The following is a 19,250-nucleotide window of genomic DNA, read 5'->3' as shown; positions in this document are numbered from 1 at the left end:
ACAATAAGGCTGCTGATGAAAATGAAAAATGAAATTGTAAAAGATTGAGAGAAATTAGCATCATTATATTAATAGTTATAATACTTGGACACCATAGTAGCTGTGAGGCTCTCTTGTTAGAAAAAAAAAACTAGCTCTAGATCTTTGTTTTCAGTTATTGTTTGTAATGAGTTTAGCATGTTCTCTTTAGTTGCATATGAGTGAGTGAGCGAATTGGTGAGTATAGTACTCCCTGTTATGGCTTAGAGTTCCATCTTGTGGGTATACAATACACTAACAGCAATCCTAAACAGGGCTAATCTGTTTTTAATGATTAATAAATTAAATAATTATTGAATAAAGATAAAATGAGTGGAACCTTGCTGGTAGTCTTTCTTCTGTATATTTTCACTAACCACGTTATCCTGGTCAGGGCTGCAGTGAATTTGGCATAAAATTAAAAAAACAGGACGTCAATGTACACTCACACGTTCACTTACTTACAACTAGGGGCAATATAGAGTAGAAAAGCCATCTTTGATTTGTTTGTGTAAGGTGGTAGGTTAGTGTAATACCTGAAGAAAACCCATGCAAACATGGGTACATGGGAAAACTCATCCCAGACCAAATGTGAGGATCAAACCCAGGTTTTTAGGACTCTGGTGCTTGGATGCTGGACTGTTTGTCGTTACAGTATTCCCATAATACACTGTGATGTTTAGGGAATAATGAGCAGGACACTTGGCGAGTCAGGGTTACAAACGCACTCCAACCCCCCACTAAGGAATTTAAAGGCGCGCATGCGCAGAGCGGCTCAGTGAGCTGTCCGTAGTGCTGATCGGCTGTGTGTGTTTGTCTCTGTGTATGGACTGAATTAACAGAAGCCATGGATGAAGAGCTAAAATGTCCAGTTTGCGGCTCTTTTTTCAAGGAGCCTATCATCCTGCCATGCTCCCATAACGTGTGCCTGGCATGTGCGCGAAATATCACGGTCCAGACCCCGGAGGGTGAACCCCCTCCACCTAACCGGGCATCGGGCGGCTCGGACTACGACTACACGGACGCGGATAAGATGAGCGAGACAGACAGCGGATACGGATCATACACACCGTGCGCCAAATCTCCAAACGGTGTGCGGGTGTTCCCTCCTGCCCTCACCGCCCATCGGCACCGCTCCGTGACATGCCCACTGTGCCACAGGAGTGCGTCTCTGTATGAACGGGGCCTGCGGGGATTTCCGCGTAACGGTTTGCTGGAATCCATCGTGTCGCGGTGCCGCAAGACTCCAGCTAAGTGCCAGCTGTGCGACCGCAACCCAGCGGATGCCACCGTTATGTGCGAGCAATGCGACGTCATGTATTGCGCACCGTGCCAGCAAAGGTGCCATCCTGCCAGAGGTCCGCTCGCAAAGCACCGGCTCGTGTCGCCCACAGCCACCGGGCGCACTGGACCCACCTTGATCGGTGCTGGTGCGGGTACAGGTGCGAGCGCTCAAACTCCGGGCGCAGTGTGCGCTGAACATGAAGCCCAGAGCTACAGTGCCTACTGTGCCACCTGCAGGATCCCAGTGTGCTACCTGTGTCTGGAGGAGGGCAAGCACGGAAAACATGACTTGAAGCCCATAGCTGTCATGTGGAAAACGCACAAGGTGAGTACAGCTGGGCAACTTGGTGCTGTTTTGAAAAAGTATTCACCCCCTCATATACATGTAGTGTTTTTTTAGTCGATTTATTAAACAGTGTGCCTCATGTCAGGAGAGAAAAGCTTATCAAAAAAACAACAAGGTGCCAACACAACAAAATTGGACAGTGGTAGCCGAGTGGGTAGAGCTTTGGGCTATCAATTGAAAGGTTGAGAGTTTAAATCCCAGCTCTGCCATGCAGCCACTGTTGGGCTCTTAACCCTGTCCGCTCCAGGGGTGCCGTGCAATGGTTGACCCTGCGCTCTGGCCCCAGCTTCCAAAAACAAGCTAGGATATGCACCTGTATATGTATATATAACAAATAAAGGCATTCTATTCTTAAAGGGCAACAAAAGGATGGGCAATATGGCAAAAACATATAAATATAATGATGATACTTTGATAATGATGATGTATGTGTGTGTGAAAAGTGTTGGTGCTGCTCTATATTCCTTGGGTGACTCTGTATTTCCCTATCACACTGCTTTTCTCTGTGTACCCACTCTAAAACACCTCCCCCCCCTTCCACACACACACACATGCAGCATTGCTTCTACAGTATTTGTAGGAGTAGGTCATCAGTTTAGTAGAGGAGAAGGACTGTGAGTGGGATTGTGTGTGTGTGTCTGTGTGGGGGTGTTCTTGTGACTCAGTAAGGATCCGGACCTCCTGCTAGGTGCCTCCTCCTTACCCGTTAATGGTTTTGGATGCATTTCATAAGGCCGTAAAGCTGACGAATGTCAAATCTTGATGTGCTTCCAGACAGTAACTGCGTAACGTATTTAAAGACCCTAAGAAGAGCAGTGACGGTGACACACTATATAGCTAAATGTGGACACCTAGTCATGATTGTTGGACATATTTTGACCATACAGTGTAGCATACTATACATACTTAGAGTTTTATCAAAAAATGAGAGAATTCTTCAATTGTGAATGATGATGAGATGGATCTAGTGGACAATAGGAATATGGACAGATAAAACCAGATAAAGGAAAATAAATGACTGAGTCAGGTAAATGAAAGGTTGCCATAAATCTTTTCATTTGGCTCCAAAATGGGTGGAGCTGCTCTTTCTATCTCTTTGTTCCTCTTATGTTTGTCATTTCTGCCATGACGTTCAGTAACATCAAAATATGAAGACCTTGCTTTGCTGACAAGCTCACATATCGCTATTAATTAACACTGATCACTTCATCAGGGTGACAGTTTAGCTTTTGACCTCTGATCTCTGATCTCTCAGGGTTCTGACCCTGACCTCTGACACTGACGTTGTACATAGACATTGGATGAATGGTTGGGTGTCGCTGGATCAATAAAATGCTAAAAAGCTGCCCTTTACTAAGGCTTTGCTATCTACCAAAGGGGGGTAGGTTTCAAAGATCTGTACTGTACTGTGCACCAGTAAATTCCCCATCATTTCTGATCAGATCAGCTAGTCCCTGCTGCTAAAACTCCTATTCATAATGTTACCCTACCACCACCATATTTTACAGTTGGGATGGTGTTACCTGGCTGATTTTTATTTATTCTCTCAGACTTTCTGCCTCTTTGCTTTTTACTGTCAGACTGTTTGAGTGAATCCATGCTGATCTTTTGGTGTTACACCTTGGATCTGCTGAACTTTCCTAAAATAGACTGTGCTAAACTCTGGGCTGTGTTGCTTTGAGATGGTTCCTCTCCAGATTGGTGCTTCACTGTAATTATGATCCCTGATTTGTTTTGAATGCTCTTTGACTTCAAATGGGCTGTTTATGCCCGTAAAAGAATAAATAGCTAATATATGGGGCAGTTGTAGCCTAGCAGTTATGGTACTGGACTAGTAATAGGAGGATCACAGGTTCAAGCCCCACCATTGCCAGGTTGCTGCTGGGCCCTTGAGCAAGGCCCTTAACCTCTAATTGCTAAGACTGTGTACTGTCACAGTACTGTAAGTCGCTTTGGATAAAAGTGTCTCCTAAATGCTAAAAGATGCCAAAAGTATGTGGACACCTAAACCATTCCATAGCCTCCTTTGTGACAATAACAACCTCCGCTCTTTGAACAAAACATTTGCTCAATATAATGAAACATATTTGACTTAATGATCATGGTCTCTTCTAGGATTGCTGTGCTCCCATCCACAGGGAATAAGGGGGGGGGGGGCACAAAATGGTTTTGGACAAACAAGATTGTAAATCATGCAATGGCTTACACAGTCACCAGATCTCTACCCATCTAGATGCTGTGCGTTGAAGAGTGATTGTGAATGCTAGAAAGGAAGAGGATGAGTTATTTATGGCATAATAGCGTGGGTCCTCTCGCCAGCTCATACAAGCCCACAGCTTCTCCGGATATGCCCGTCATCTGTTGGATACTCCACTAAATCAAGCCGTCAGTGTTTCGTGCATCCTGCCTGTGGGCAGACTCGTAAATGTGAGCTATTTTTTATGAATCCTGCAGTGATGCTGAAATAAAGAGAAGTGAACATGAGGATCTGAGCTCTACACCTTCTTCCACATTGGGTCTTTTTCATTACAGGAGAAGAACCGTATGAATATTTAATAATCCCAGTCGTTAAAGCTCATGCGAATGATAGACCATGTAGTATTTTAATCAGTCCCTGGAGTTATAGGGCTTTAATGTGACCGGCTGAATGTCTGGAAAAAAGAGGGGAAAAGAGAACAGAGACGGATGTGTGGGAGGCGAAAAGAACAGAACGGAAAGTGAGAGATCTGGGGAAGAAATAGAACAGGTGAGATCAAAGAAGATGATAAATAAAAGATCAAAAGAGACAGAGAGAGCTGGAAAATACACTGTATGGGCGTAAGTATTTGGACAATCCTTCTGTTTAGTCAGTTTATATGTGTAAAACTCACCTATAGCTAACAAGTGTGTGAAGTAATTCTCATTTCATTTTTCTGGTAAGGGTAATGATGTGTCCGGTACCTCCAGGAAACACTAGGCACAAGGCAGCAATACCCCCATATTTTAATACAATTTATTTTTTAAATGTGACGTCTAACAAGCTCATGGTCAGGTGTCCAAATACTTTTGGCCATATAGTGTATGACACACTTTATATGTATGCCGAACTGACTCAAAACCAAGGTCACTGCTACATCAGCACATATTTATATTGCCTTGTATTGGACTCACAATCTTCTCATTAGTAAACACTCTGATCTGCTAAACCCATCAGTCTGTAAACAGCAAACATCAGCTCTACATGTCATTGTGTCAAGTGTCCCTCTCCATCATTCTTCTTCCAGTCTCTTGTCCAGCCATCATACTGGAGTACATAATGAGATAATGGCAGTAAATGTTTTCAGCAGGAAGAACACATCATTCCATTAGAGACTGAGAGATTTAGCTTATGCCCCCCCAACACACAAACACACTTATCTACAGTCACACTGCTGCACAGCGCCAGAATCTGACCAAGATTACACCAGTACTATTCCCATGCTATTCCTTTATATAGCTGAGTGGAAAAAACAGTATGTAGTTTCCATCTTTCATATAATTTACCTACAAACAAGTCAAGACAGCAATTAAAAAATTCAGTCAAATGTTTTTAGGTAACCAGAGGAATGTTTTACAATCTTTGGTAAAATGTCATGTCTTGTTTTTACACATTTTGGTGCCATTTTTCCATAGGTAAACGTCACATAGTGCCTGGTCTTCCACAGGATCTATATGCTTTTAATGGTGGACAGACTGTATGATTCAGGCATGTGGTAGATGTTCCAAATACAATGAGGAATTTGTAAGCAAAAGTTACTTCATCACACCTGTAAAGACAATAATTTACTCAGGAATAAAACATATCTGACCAGTGAGCCTAAAAGAAATTAACAATTTTATTTCTTACAGTTGTATTTAGATAGTACATATAACAATAGACATCACTGCAAAGCAGCTTTAGAGAACTGGGACCAGACCTAAATGAGTAAATGCCCTAAAATGCAAGCTTACAAGATTCTAGGTGGTCATACTTCTGTAATAACCAAGCCCAACATTCTTGGCTTCAGAGATCAGATGTTTTAAGTTTGGTATAGCCGTAAATGCTGGGTTTTAATCTTAATAAATTAATGCAAGACAAATTTGCATTGAGGCTGGACTACAAGCTGAAGAGTGACCACCTTGCTGCACCAGTGACCTAATAGTGTTCTCGTATCAGTGACAGTTGTGAGATATGAACAGGAGGATCTGATCCCTCATATTCCTGTTAGTGGACCGGCCAGCTTGGTGAGGCAGATGGCATATTATTGGAGTGTGTGTGTGTGTGTGAAAGGAGGGCTGGTTTAAGATCCTGCTAATTGCCGGGTGGTCCAGTGAGGCCCAAAGGAAGCACAGCAGGTGGGAGGGAAGTGTGTGTATGGATCAGGTCCAAGGTCTCAGCAGTGTTTGGTGGGTTGATAAAAAACCAAGTGGTTTTATAGCATAATATTTCCAAAATAACACAGTATGTGATAGACATGTCGTTCCTTGTTTGCCAAGTGCCAAGGTGATGCTAATTAGGATTTAATTCCCAGCAGTGTTTTCTTTTTTAAGGTAACTAGCAAAGCTTTGGATTTGGCATTTATTTATTTATTGTTAAATATAGAAGGAAATTAGGTCTTGGATGGTATAGGTCTTAGTATTGTCTTGGTTTTGGTAGGCATTAGTTATTAGTCTTGTCTTGGCCACTATGGTTTTTGGTGTTCTCCTTTTTTCAGTTCATATGGATCTTGGTCATGTCTTGGTTTTTATTGGTACGATTCTTGTCTTGGTTTGTTACATTTTGCTTGGTCTTAGTTTTGGTTGGTATGGTTCCTGATTTTGTCTTGGTCTTGGTCTCAGTGCAAAGGTAATTTTAGATGCCTACCGCTTGTAGTTGCCCCTTATTTTTAATGTTGCATGTGTGTGTGTTTTCTTCACAGTGCCAGCTGTCCCAGGCATTGAATGGAGTCTCTGAAAAAGCGAAAGATGCCAAGGAATTTCTGGTTCAGCTGAAGAGCCTGCTACAACAGATTCAGGTACAGTTTAAATGGTCACAATTAAGCAGCTTTTATGAAATCTCTTATTTACAGTGTTTACAACGTAGGAGTCAGTACAACACTAGATGTGTGTAAGGGTTCAGTTATTCCAAATTACAAGTTCTTTTGATAAATGCATCTGCATTGCATTGCCTGGCCCAAAAGAAAAAAAAACACAACAGAAAATCATCAGAGATGCAATGCCAGGATGAAGATGGTACATTGATATTTTATGAATCCATTTTAAAAACCACACATTTACACATTCAGTGGATAATGTGCCATGAGGAGATGCATAAAGCTTTAATGTGGATAGCGTATGTGGGGCAGTGATGGGTGCATTCACCATGATGTGGGTTTATCTAGAGCAGGCTGGATTATAGAGGTCAGGTTATTTTTAGTCCAGCTAAAAGGATGTGAGAGTGTAAAATGCTTTTGTGTTGCAGTAAGAGAGAGTAGAGTCCTGAGTGTGTGTAGGGTTTGGCAAAACCATGCCAGCTTGCTTTTGGAAAGTACCACTGTGATCAGTGTTGTACTCCAATCCATCAGCAATCCTGCCCACTCAAACCCCACAAACATGATTCTGAACTGGTCTCATTTGCAGAAACCAATTAATTCTAGTATAAAGAAATTTTATTGGGGACAATATTACATTTAAAATCGTGAAAGCTGAGGTGTGATTGAGCTGCATTGTGATATACACAGAATGTTAAAAAATCCAAGGGTAAGTAATGCTGAAAAGAAACAGGATAAAAGTTTTGGAATGGCTTAGTCATAGTCCTTCAGATGGTGTGGTGAGAAAGGAAATGAGTAGTCTGATTTAAAGCATTTCTGTAGTGTAGATAACAGGTATGTTTGTAAAAGGTGAATATAGGTGTTGCTGCTTTAAGATGTTTTACATCACATACAGTACATGTGTTGTGCTTAATGTGTAAATTCTAATTGAATCCAATGTGTGTGTGTGTGTGTGTGTGTGTGACAGGAGAACGGGGTGGAGTTTGAAGCATGTCTGGTGGCTCAGTGTGACGCCCTAATTGAAGCTCTGACGAGGCAGAAAGCCAAACTTCTTACCAAGGTCACCAAGGAGAAAGAAAGCAAACTGAAGGTGGGTTAACACACACACACACACACACACACACACACACACACTTACTTGGGACTGTTTAATTCTGTTATCAAGAATCTATGAATTAACACACAACTCAGAAATGACAGGATGTTGCTTATAGTGTGAGAGCTGTCAGTCCTTTTTTTTGCTTTTGCTGTTTTCAATTCCCCCCCCCCCATTTCCTTCCTAATCTAGTCATATCCAACTACCCTGATTGCATTACGCTTTCCCTCCACCGATACCACCCTCCACTGCAGACTGAGGAGCGAAGCAACTGACACACCACCCCCTCCGACACGTGTGCAGTACCGACTGCATCTTTTTTACCTGCTTGAGGCGAGTTCACGTGCGGATCAGCTTTGTGTACACAGAGCCACACCCTGATCAACGCATTATTCCTTCACTCTATGCAGGCGCCATCAGTCAGCCAGCATAGGTCGTAATTGCATCAGTTATGAAGAATCCCTGGTCCGGCTTCCCATCCTGTGTGAACAACAGCCAATCGTTATTCCTGTAGGCGATCAGAAATCTCAGCTCTGGTGTGCTAGCATAATTTATTGCTGCGCCACCTGAGCTCCATTTATTATTCATTTTAATCATGGTGTGGGGTGTGTTTAAAACAAAAAGGGCTCATGAGACCTAATTCAGCCCTGTGATTAGTTTTGGGTTTTCTGTGGCCTATCGTGTTGGCATCTAGTGATACAACAGTGTCAATGTATAATGATCCAATCATGTGACACTTCATGCACACGCAAGCAAAATATATCAGCTTTGTTGTAGATTTGTTGCATCCTGTGGGGGAATCTCACTGGTTCACATGGTCAAACTTCCACCACACTATGCAGGAGAAATTGAAACAGATGAGAGAAAATGGAAGCATGACTATGAGGAAAATTAAGGTTTCTGTGTCAGAGCGCTACATTTAGATTCCAGACAGCAAATTGAGTTTTTCTGTTTGCTGATGTGTGGCTCCCTACGGCAGCCTGAGAGCTTTATTTTATTTCATTTCATCTTATTTCATTTCATCCATCCCAATAAATCTTTTCATCTGCTAGACTGCTGTTGGATCAAATGAAATCTTTAACCCAGAAGACAAGCTTTTCATTTTCACTGGACGCTCTTGTTGTTCCTATTTTCAGTACCTACAATGTTGCTTTTTATTTAGTCCTAGTGTTGAGTAATTCGCCAATAGGAGGAACCATTTAGGTCCAGACGTACCAAATGCCCCATCATTACAGTCACTGATGTGACTGGTGTGTTTGTTTCATTGTGCCGTTTCCCCGCTGTGTTTCTGCTCACACACTCATTTCATTCATTAGCCAATTATCACACATGCTATTAAGCATCGAAGAGGTTGCATCTTTAAGCTAAAGCTGAGATCTCCACTGTTAATATTATAATGGTTTGGCATCAGCGTTGGCTGTTTTGTCATACTAAAGAGAGAGAGAGAGAGAGAGATAGAGAAGGATAGGATGAAAGGATGCACATGGAGGGAGAAGCGTGAAAAAAGAGAGGAAAAATGATCCAGTGATTGAGTTAATCCATATAGGCTGTGCATGGTGACCTCAGGGATTGAACTCTGGATATAAGCTGCAGTAATTACCTCTTCCCTGTCTAATCAGAAACCCAGCTCTGTGGAGCACATGAGAACAAATGAACATAAAAATGACTGTGAGTAAAGGAAAAGAAGAACTGGCTGTGTTTTACTTTTTACAGTGGTGTTTAGTGGTGCTACCAGCTTGGCAGGGCACTCAACAGACTCAACTGGCCATTTCTGAGAGAGAATTTGGATAAAGTTTTAATTCAATGTTGTTGTAACAGTGACTGCTACTGTAGGGCTGGGCATACCATTTCTTTGCAATCCTTGATATGCTGAATGGCTTTCTGTGAGAATCCACCACTGGCTGATGTAAAAAAGAAGCAGTTGGTCCAAAGAAGTGCATGTGTCATAGGGGGTGGTTGCTATTCGTGGTAGTGGTACCTCAGTGGTTAAGGTACTGGACCGGTAATCAGAAGGTTGCTGGGCAGCTGAGCAAAGCTCTCAATTGCTCAATGGTGATAACTGCAAGTCACTTTGGATAAAAGCTTTTGTTAAATGCTGCAAACTTGAATGTAAATGCATAAGTAAATGCAAAAAAGCTTTTGGTGGAACAGAAGTATGTATTAATCTTAGACAAATCAGAACACCTTTGATCCAATGTCCTATTTGGCAATAATTCAGGTTGTCATGTTTGTGAGTGAAGTGAAAGTGAAGTATAGCGGAGGAGGCATCATGACATACGACTGCTTCTCTGCAAAGGCTACAAGGAATTACATTTCATCAAAGGAAACATGAATGGAGTGATTGTGATGGGACCTATTAAAGCAAAATTTAATATTGTGTGTGTGTGTGCTAAACTAAATGTTGGTCTATGTTTACAGACTGTGAGAGATCAGATCACACACTGCACTATGAAGCTTAGACAGACCACTGGCATGATGGAATTCTGTCTGGAGGTCATCAAGGAGAACGACCCCACTGGCTTCCTACTGGTAATCATGGGAGGAGTTTATGTTACAGTATTTGTTGTGAGACAAAGAGGGATGAAGAGAAATTTGGAACAGGGACTTATAGGGGAAAAATAACAAGAGATGAACAGGATTTGGAATGTGTAACAGGGTCAAAAGAGGAATGCTGAAAATAAATAGTGGACAGAATTGCAGCAAAAAAATTACATAAAACATCCACAGCCCATAGTGAAGAGGACAGAAAAGGGATTAAATTGAGAACCGACCAGCTACTCGCATGCAACAATCAAGTTCTCAAATAAATGAATAGAGAGAATGAACACAGAACAAACTGAGAGAGGCTATAACAAGAGCAGGGCAGCCATTCCACTGGCTGACACAATGCAAGTCCAGCATGTATCCATGTGTTGGCCCTGCTCATAAGAGGGCCATCATCCCACCCCTGGAGGTAGCTTGTCCCGTCCAGAGTGCTTTGATCGTGGCAGCAAAAAGTCACCCAAATCACAGGAGCTCTCTGGGAAGACGATTAGGGATGCCAAAATTTGTGCCAGTGAAAAACCAGACCAGATGGAACCCGGCATCTCGGTTTCAAAAATAAAAAAGCAAGTTGCCAACTTAGAAGCACCTGGAGTGAATTAATGCTCAATGAAGCGCAGAGACTTTTGGTTCATGGAACTGAGACAATTAGTTGTGTGCGCCTCCATGCCCCCTGCCGGCCATTAATGGCATGGCAGGTGGGCATGAGATTGTAAAGTGGCTGTGTTCAATGATTAAGATTTTTAAAATTGATTTCAAAATGTTTAGTGTAATGATCTCCAAGCAATAGACAGTGTAAATCACCATTAGCATGTATAATTTATAATAATATAGTAATTGCATTATTTATTTACATGCAGGTATTTTATCTTCAGTTCAGATGTAATAAGTGAAATTCACTAATGATTAAGTATCAGTTTCCTTTCCTCTTGACCCTCAGACTAACCTGTTCATCCTCATTCAGCCATTTTTTTCTATGAATAATTTATTTGGAGTAGAGATGAAAGAGATCTGAGATCACTCTTGAGGATTTATATTCGCCTTTCAGATGGAATTTCTTTTATCAACAATCTCAGTGTTTGGATTTTTTTCTGTCTGAGACCCCACTGTTCCACCTCAGCACCCTGCTATATACAACCTCAGATAAACACATTCAATCAAACACAATTCCTTCCTTCCTTTCCTCCCTCTTTTTCTTGCTTTTTCCAGTGATATTAGCACAGAATCAATTGCAGGCCTTCAGCCACACCACCCCCCTCTTAACTTTTCCCAGCAATTAAAATGATTCCACTGTCACTGTCAAGATTTAAACTGGTATTTCAGGATGAACAGGACACTGTTATTGATTTGATTTCTTGTTTTTTGGTTGTTCTCAGATCTCTGATGCATTAATAAAGCGGGTCCAGCTCTCTCAGGAGCAGTGGGTAAAAGGTGCTCTGGAACCCAAGGTTTGTCCTGAATTCAACCTGAGCATCAACACCGACCCCCTACTGCAGGCCATTCTCCAACTCGACCTTACACAGGCCCATGGTAAGACTAATACACACACACACACACCACACACACTTATGTACAAAACTGACATTATTATTATTATATACCTGCTGCGAGACAGGGATTAAACACTGGGCTGGACACCAGTCCTTCAAAGGACACCAAGCACTTGCTCACTTACAGTTAAGGCCAGTTGAGTGCAGTCAGTCCACCTTTAGAAAATAATTGAAAGGTGGATGGAAATCAGAGTCTCCAATATGAACACATGCAGACCCAAAAGAGAGCACATGTCAAACTCCTCCAAGACTCAGATGCTGAGTGGCACCTACACTACCAGCTGTGCCACTGTGCTGACCAAACCAGCAAAAACAGCTCAGACCATTTTTTTCTCCTCAAGCAAACACTATAGTTTTTAACATAAATGCTTGGCATTTGATAAACCCAGGTTTATTGAATGTCAGACTGTCGGATGATGAAGAATGTTTCACTTGCTCCAGAGTCCAGTGCTGGCATGCTTTACTTACAGTTTACATTTAATGTAACTGAATTGCAAGTTGGCATTCTATTTGAGTACAATGTTTCAACTGGACCTGAATTGTTAACCATTTTTAGCAATGAAATAACACAAACATGGTAGTGTGTGTTGTACTGGCTTGAGTGACACACACACCAGTCTTTGGGCACCATCTATAAGGTGTTTAGCATGGGTTTCCTCCTGACATGCCGATAGGTGTTCTGGCTGCTCTAAAATGCCCCTAAATGTAAGTAAGTATTAAAAACCATTTTAAATATATTCCATAATACATTTTTTCACAGTAGTACAAATCATGGCTGACATCATGGCTCATTGTGGAAAAAATCAGCCCCCGCACCATCACCTCACCTACACAAATCCACTGTCTGCATACTCATCCAGACTGCTGTGCTTTATCTCCTATCATCCTTTAGATTGTCTCACTAAGGAGTCTCCATTATTGAGACAAATGCATACAGGGACGCAAAAAGACACGGAGAGCACAGGAGGTATTTCAAGACCTGATACGTTATAAATGTCTCCTCACCTTAAACAGCTGTTTTCCCCTCCTGTGTCCCTGCACCTCTGGATGCTTGTTTATGCTAACCTGTAAAAATAAGCTGGCATGTAAGAATCAAATATGCTGGATAAACTCACATGAGTAGGGTTGATAGTGAATTGTTAATCCAATTAAAATAACACGGTACCCACGTGGTGCAGCAAGATATTCCGCTAGCACACCGGTGCCGAGAATCTGAACACCTCGGTTCGAGTCTTGGCTCTGCTACCGGTCGGCTGGGCGCCACCTAGCGGGCACAATTAACAGTGCCTTCAGCAGACACTAATTGACCACCGTGTCTGCTGGGTGTGGAAATGACTGGACTAAGTCGGTGGGGTCTTCAAACGCTGTGCAAGGACCCTGGTTAGCAGATAGAGGCGTTTGTGCAGTAGCACGGGCATAAAGAAGGGGTCCGCTAGGACTGTGCACATGTTAGAGGGCACGTGAGCAGCAAATACACCCTCCCTGAACTCAATCAGGGATCCCCCAGCAGCGGAAGACAAATTGACTACGCTAAATCAGGAGATAAAGGGAGAAAATGCATAAATAAATAGAAAGAAACACACGTTCACACAACTGCTTTACTGTTGTGACTCTGAAGAAGCTTTTACACATTCTAGCTGTTTTAAATTTTTTATATCTAGATCAGGTCAGAACTAAGTGATTAGATAGTTGTACAAGGCCATGTTGAATTCCCTAATATATAGTACATTACATATTACAACCAATAACCCTAATTATCAGAAAGTATTTGTCTTAAATCAGCACAGAAAGGCCAATTTAACTTCTGCTGCTGTTTGAGCCACAGCGTACCCTCGTGCATGCTACCTCACTCACACCCCAAAACCTTAACCCTCAACCTCACCCTCTAACCCATCTGCATGCTAAAATCAAATATGATATGTGAAATCATTTCATGTTGCAGTGGAATCCCAGTCGGTCCCTTCCGCTCCTCTACTGGAGCTGGAGAAGTGCTGCTTGAGGAACAACAGTGCCACGCTGGCCTGGAGGATAACTACGCCTCAGGTGCTACCAGTTGAGGGTTACATCCTGGAACTCGATGATGGGAGTGGTGGACAGTATCGGGTACGGCTTGAGATTTAGGTTCTTGAGAGCTTAAGAGGAATGGCTGAACATACTGCATTCATGCTAAAATGAAATGAAACAGAAATGAATCCTCGCTGGAGAATCTTTTCAGCTCTTTAGTTTACTTTAATTAGTGCGTGTGGGTTGGATTTGTACTCTTGTACATACCAGCAGTGATGTGACGTGGTGAGACCAAGTGGGATGTAGTTATTTATTTTTATGAGCACTTAACAAAGTTAATAGTACTTGTGTTGTGATATGGTGGCCAGATCTTCATATTTTACAACTAAGTTCTGTACCAGCTTAGTGGTTCAGGTTTGGTCTGGACTCACCAGAATTTTTAAATGACTTAATGAACGAAGACTTTTTATCCCCAGCCAAATTCTGTTTAGGCTTTGGGAACAGACGATTCTCTGATGTTTTCTCATTACTGAGTTCAGAACATTTCAGTTCATCTGTGCATTTATAATTAATGACAAACATGCTGCATATTTTCACAGCGAATATTTCTCCCTCCAATCTTCCGTTTCTCTCTGTGGTAGGAGGTGTACGTGGGAAAGGAGACGGTGTGCACAGTGGACGGTCTTCACTTCAACAGCTCCTACAATGCTCGAGTCAAAGCTTACAACTCCCTCGGGCCTGGAGCTTACAGCAAGACAGTAGTTTTGAAGACATCTGATGGTTGGTATCTGTTTTTGTTCAGCTAACTCCGTGTTCTTTACTCACACTATGGCCTGGTTACTTTGTTTTGTACCCCCCTTCGTTCCGTTCACTGATCTTGAAAAGGAAGGACCCCGACTGGGCTGGTGTGATTTAATTAGCGCCTGAGGAAATCTCTCCCCTTGTTTTATAATCTTCAAACCACTGAAGCACAGCGACCTCCTGAGAGCTTAAGGAGCTTTTGTAATAAAATACAAACTTGAAGGTTACAAAATTTAACCATTAAATAAAATGGAGCTTCTTGAAAACACATGCATTCCCACTGAAATTAAAGACAATGTTTTGGTTCATTAGGAGATCCTAATGTTTTGGATGATTGGGGGTGGACTCAATGTTTTGGCTCATTGGGGTGGTCATAATGTTTTGGCTCATTAGGGGTGGTCGTAATGTTTTGGCTCATTAGGGTGGGCGTAATGTTTTGGCTCATTAGGGTGGTCATAATGTTTTGGCTCATTAGGGTGGTCGTAATGTTTTGGCTCATTAGGGTGGTCGTAATGTTTTGGCTCATTAGAGTGGTCACAATGTTTTGGCTGATTGGGGTGGTCATAATGTTTCGGCTGATAGCAAGTGGGCATAATGTTTTTGGCCCATTAGGCGTGGTCATAATGTTTTGGCTAATTGGGGTGGTCATAATGTTTTGGCTCATCAGCCTGCTATCAGCCAAAACATTATGACCATCCTAATACGCCAAAACATTATGACAACCCCTAATGAGCCAAAACATTATGACCACTCTAATAAACCAAAACATTATGACCACCCCTAATGAGCCAAAACATTATGACCACTCTAATGAGCCCAAACATTATGACCACCCCAATTAGCCAAAAACATTATGACCACCCCAATTAGCCAAAACATTATGACCACCCCGATGAGACAAAACATTATGACCACCCCAATGAGCCAAAACATTAAGACCACCCTTAGTCAGCCAAAACATTATGACCATCCTAATGAGCCAAAACATTATGACCACCCTTAATCAGCCAAAACATTATGACCACCCTAAATGAGCCAAAACATTATGACCACCCCGATGAGACAAAACATTATGACCACCCCAATGAGCCAAAACATTCGGACCACCCTTAATCAGCCAAAACATTATGACCACCCCAATTAGCCAAAACATTATGACCACCCCAATGAGCCAAAAACATTATGACCACCCCTAATGAACCAAAACATTATGACCACCCCAATCAGCCAAAAACATTATGACCATTCCAATTAGCCAAAACATTATGACCATCTCAATGAGCCAAAACATTATGACCACCCCAAATGAGCCAAAACATTATGACCATCCTAATGAGTCAAAACATTATGACCACCATTCTAATGAGCCCAAACATTACGACCACCCCCAATGAGCTAAAACATATTTATGGATATTTATGCTTATTCGAAATGTAATGACTGCAACATCTGCCAGAAAAGTTTGGACAGGAGCATGTTTCCCACTGTATTTAAAACGATGTTGTGTAACCACGATGTTCTTGTGTCACATCGTTAAATAAAAACATTAAAACTTCCTTGTGCTGTTTTTAATTAAATGCTTGTATGTGTACACCAGCTAAAATGCATAATTTGGGGGGTAGAAATTCCTCTAACATCATTGAATTTGGCAGCAGGGTTACACAAGCCAACAAGAGTTTAAGCTTAAGAAAGAAGTCAACACTTTTGCGTTGCTTGAGCAGTTTGAGGTTAACACATCGCTTAAGCGTTAATCATCTTCCTCTGAGCCTCACTTACTGGATCTTACTTCTCTTGTACTTCCACAGTTGCCTGGTTCACCTTTGATCCTACCTCAGCACACAGAGACATCGTCCTGTCCAACGAGAACCAGACGGTGAGCTGTAACAGCTACGACGACCGTGTGGTGCTCGGAACAGCTGCTTTCTCTAAAGGTGTTCATTACTGGGAGGTTAGCATTGACCGTTACGATAACCACCCGGACCCTGCGTTCGGAGTGGCTCGCATCAACACCACGAAGGACACGATGCTGGGTAAAGATGATAAAGCTTGGGCCATGTATGTGGACAACAATCGCTCGTGGTTTATGCACAACAACTCACACACTAACAGGTGAGACATGTTTATTTTCTATATGCTACAGCGCCAAGAAAAAGTATTTACCCCCTCCCCTCCTGATTTCCTTTTTAAGAGAAACACAAACCAGTTTTTAAAGATCATTTTATTTATTATAAGAAAATGATTATGCAACACATACAGTATATCACTCATGTGGAATAGTAACAGTTTCTTTAAACTTGTTAAGTTGTCTGAACCTGGTTGCATAAATATATCATTTGGCCAAAAGTATGTAGACACCTGACCATGAGTCTTTCAACATCTCATTCCAAAGCTATGGGTCTTTGCAGCTATCTGCAAAGCATCTACTCTTCCAGAAAGGCTTTTCATAACATTTTGGAGTCTGTCTGTGGAAATTTATGTCCATTTCGGTTTTAAATTGGGCTGAAGCCAGAGCTGTTTCATTATCACTGATTTTCTGCAACTGTTACCAATTGTCATGTCATGTTCACATTTATTTCTAGCAGTACAGTGTATATTTTGATTATAATTCTTAATAAACAAATAAATGGTCATGTACAGCATTAAACAATTTTGCTTGGCATCCTCTCTCCTGCAGGGCTGAGGGAGGAATAACCAAGGGCTCCACAGTGGGGGTTCTGCTAGACCTGACCAAACACACTCTCATCTTTTTCATCAACAAAGAGCAGCATGGCCCCGTGGCCTTCGAGAACATGGAGGGAGTGTTCATGCCTGCCATCAGCCTCAACCGCAATGTACAGGTACAGTACCACGCCTTAAAACCTCAAAAGTAAAGCTATACCTGTCTGAAAAGAGAAATGGTCCCTGAACCTGGAGCCACTGTGTCTTTGACCAGGATAAAGTGGTTAATAAACATGAAAGAGTCAGTAACTTAGCTTGCTAACTACAGTCTAGTGCAGGTTAGCAGGATAGACGCTATGTAGAACTGTTGAGCTTCTCATTAAGGGCTGTTTAAGAACAGTGTGAGTGTGTTTATTTTAATTTTTTATTGCAATAATTATTATTGTTATTATTATGGATTTTATACAAATTTATAAAAATAAAAATAATTATAATAATAATTATTATTCATTTTATTAGTATTATTATTAATAATACTATTAGAAACCTTTATTGACATTGTTATAGATTTGTCATTATGATTATTATTTTTTTTTTCTTTTATTTTTTTGTTATTGTTAATTGTTTTCATAATAATAATCATCATCATCATCATAGTAATATTAATTAATATTAATAATAATATTTATTATTATGATGATGATGATTGTTATTATTATTATTATTAGTAGTAGTAGTATTGCACAGTGGTCTCCATAATGTTTAAATAAATGTTCCACTTTTTGGCTTTTTCTTTTGTAGGTGACTCTACTCACAGGTCTAGAAGTGCCAAAGAACATCAAATAAAGACCGTGGACCCGTGAAGATGTGATGTACGTCTGGTTTTTTGTGCAAATCCTCCTTCTCCACATGAAACAAGCTGCTGTTGATTGCGGTTTGGTGGGATCAAGGAGGAATTTTGGGAAACATATCTCTAATATATTTCATGTTAATGTTGTTGTTTTTCATGTTTAATTGCTTCTCAGAGTGTAAAATCAGAGCTCAGTGTTTACAGTAATCTCACCCCAGGAGGCTTTTTATAGCTGAACTGAACTCCCATGAGGTGTCGCTGGCTTTAAAGAGCGAGTTACATCTGTTCCATCCTGGTGCTTTACATTCATGCTTACTCTGGTTTACAGCGCTGATTTAATCAAAACCTTTAAACGTGTCATGATCAAGTTCTGAGATTTTAAGATTTGGCTACAAGCAGATACTCAAAACTTATACTGAGACTTATATACACTCACTGAGCACTGAGTATTAGGTACATCTATCTGGTATATGATTTTTTTTTTTGATTGATAAATGGGGTACAGAGGGGTTACGAAGTGTACAGGTTACAGAAATAGGTTACAGTTAGTAATTGTATACCCACAAAGATAATGTGTTTGGTAGATGTAGCTTATAAAGTAATCAATAAATGAACATACCAGATAGGTGTTCCTAATAAAGTGCTTGGTGAGTGTATATATAAATGGAAATAATAAAACCTGCTGCAGTTAAACAATGTGATCAAATATGCGTACACACACACACACACACTGGCCACTTTATTATGTATGTTTAATTTGTATGTAATTTATGAGCCACACATACCACACTCACATTTAACACATTCATCCAAAGCGACTTATAATTCTGACTGAATACAGTTCAAGCAATTTATAGATAAGGGTTTTGTGGCAACAGTGGCAGCCTGGCAGTGGTTGGGCTTGAACCAGCGACTTTCTATTTACGAGTCCATTACCTTACCTGTTAAGCTACCACTGCCATATGAACTTTGTGGGTATACAATTACTGGCTGTAGCCAGACCTTACAGAAAGTTCTGGATAATAACCTCTGAATATTCAGATCTGAATGAAATGTTTGATACGCACAACTTTGG

At 41.2% G+C, this 19,250-nt stretch overlaps 1 protein-coding gene across 7 annotated transcripts; it reads left to right on the top strand.

Annotated features, from left to right (window-relative positions):
• Window positions 1-865: 865 nt before the first annotated feature.
• Window positions 866-18,204, top strand: LOC134319852 (tripartite motif-containing protein 67). 7 transcript variants are annotated; one of them, XM_063001109.1, is made up of 10 exons: window positions 866-1,627; window positions 6,565-6,660; window positions 7,646-7,765; window positions 10,190-10,300; window positions 11,689-11,842; window positions 13,805-13,965; window positions 14,508-14,646; window positions 16,473-16,776; window positions 17,342-17,504; window positions 18,127-18,204. In XM_063001109.1, exons 1-10 carry the CDS (start codon window positions 866-868, stop codon window positions 18,169-18,171), a joined length of 2,055 nt encoding a protein of 684 aa, XP_062857179.1. In that variant the 3' UTR covers window positions 18,172-18,204. The 7 variants fall into 7 exon arrangements, with proteins under 7 accessions (XP_062857179.1, XP_062857180.1, XP_062857178.1 ...); XM_063001110.1 differs by having other exon boundaries at window positions 7,643-7,765; window positions 16,473-16,722; XM_063001108.1 differs by having other exon boundaries at window positions 7,643-7,765.
• Window positions 18,205-19,250: the final 1,046 nt, after the last annotated feature.

The sequence above is a fragment of the Trichomycterus rosablanca genome, chromosome 9 (genome assembly GCF_030014385.1).
Source record: "Trichomycterus rosablanca isolate fTriRos1 chromosome 9, fTriRos1.hap1, whole genome shotgun sequence".
Taxonomy (NCBI): Eukaryota; Metazoa; Chordata; class Actinopteri; order Siluriformes; family Trichomycteridae; genus Trichomycterus; species Trichomycterus rosablanca.
Note: the sequence above shows the minus strand (reverse complement) of the source record. Positions and strands in the feature narration are given on the sequence as shown.

Bases quoted from the DNA above. Each gene is read 5' to 3' on its own strand.
- LOC134319852 (XM_063001108.1), top strand. From the start codon at position 866: ATGGATGAAGAGCTAAAATGTCCAGTTTGCGGCTCTTTTTTCAAGGAG. The intron at 6,661-7,642 runs GTACAGTTTAAA...TGTGTGTGACAG, and splicing joins GCCTGCTACAACAGATTCAG to GAGAACGGGGTGGAGTTTGA. The intron at 10,301-11,688 runs GTAATCATGGGA...GGTTGTTCTCAG, and splicing joins ACCCCACTGGCTTCCTACTG to ATCTCTGATGCATTAATAAA.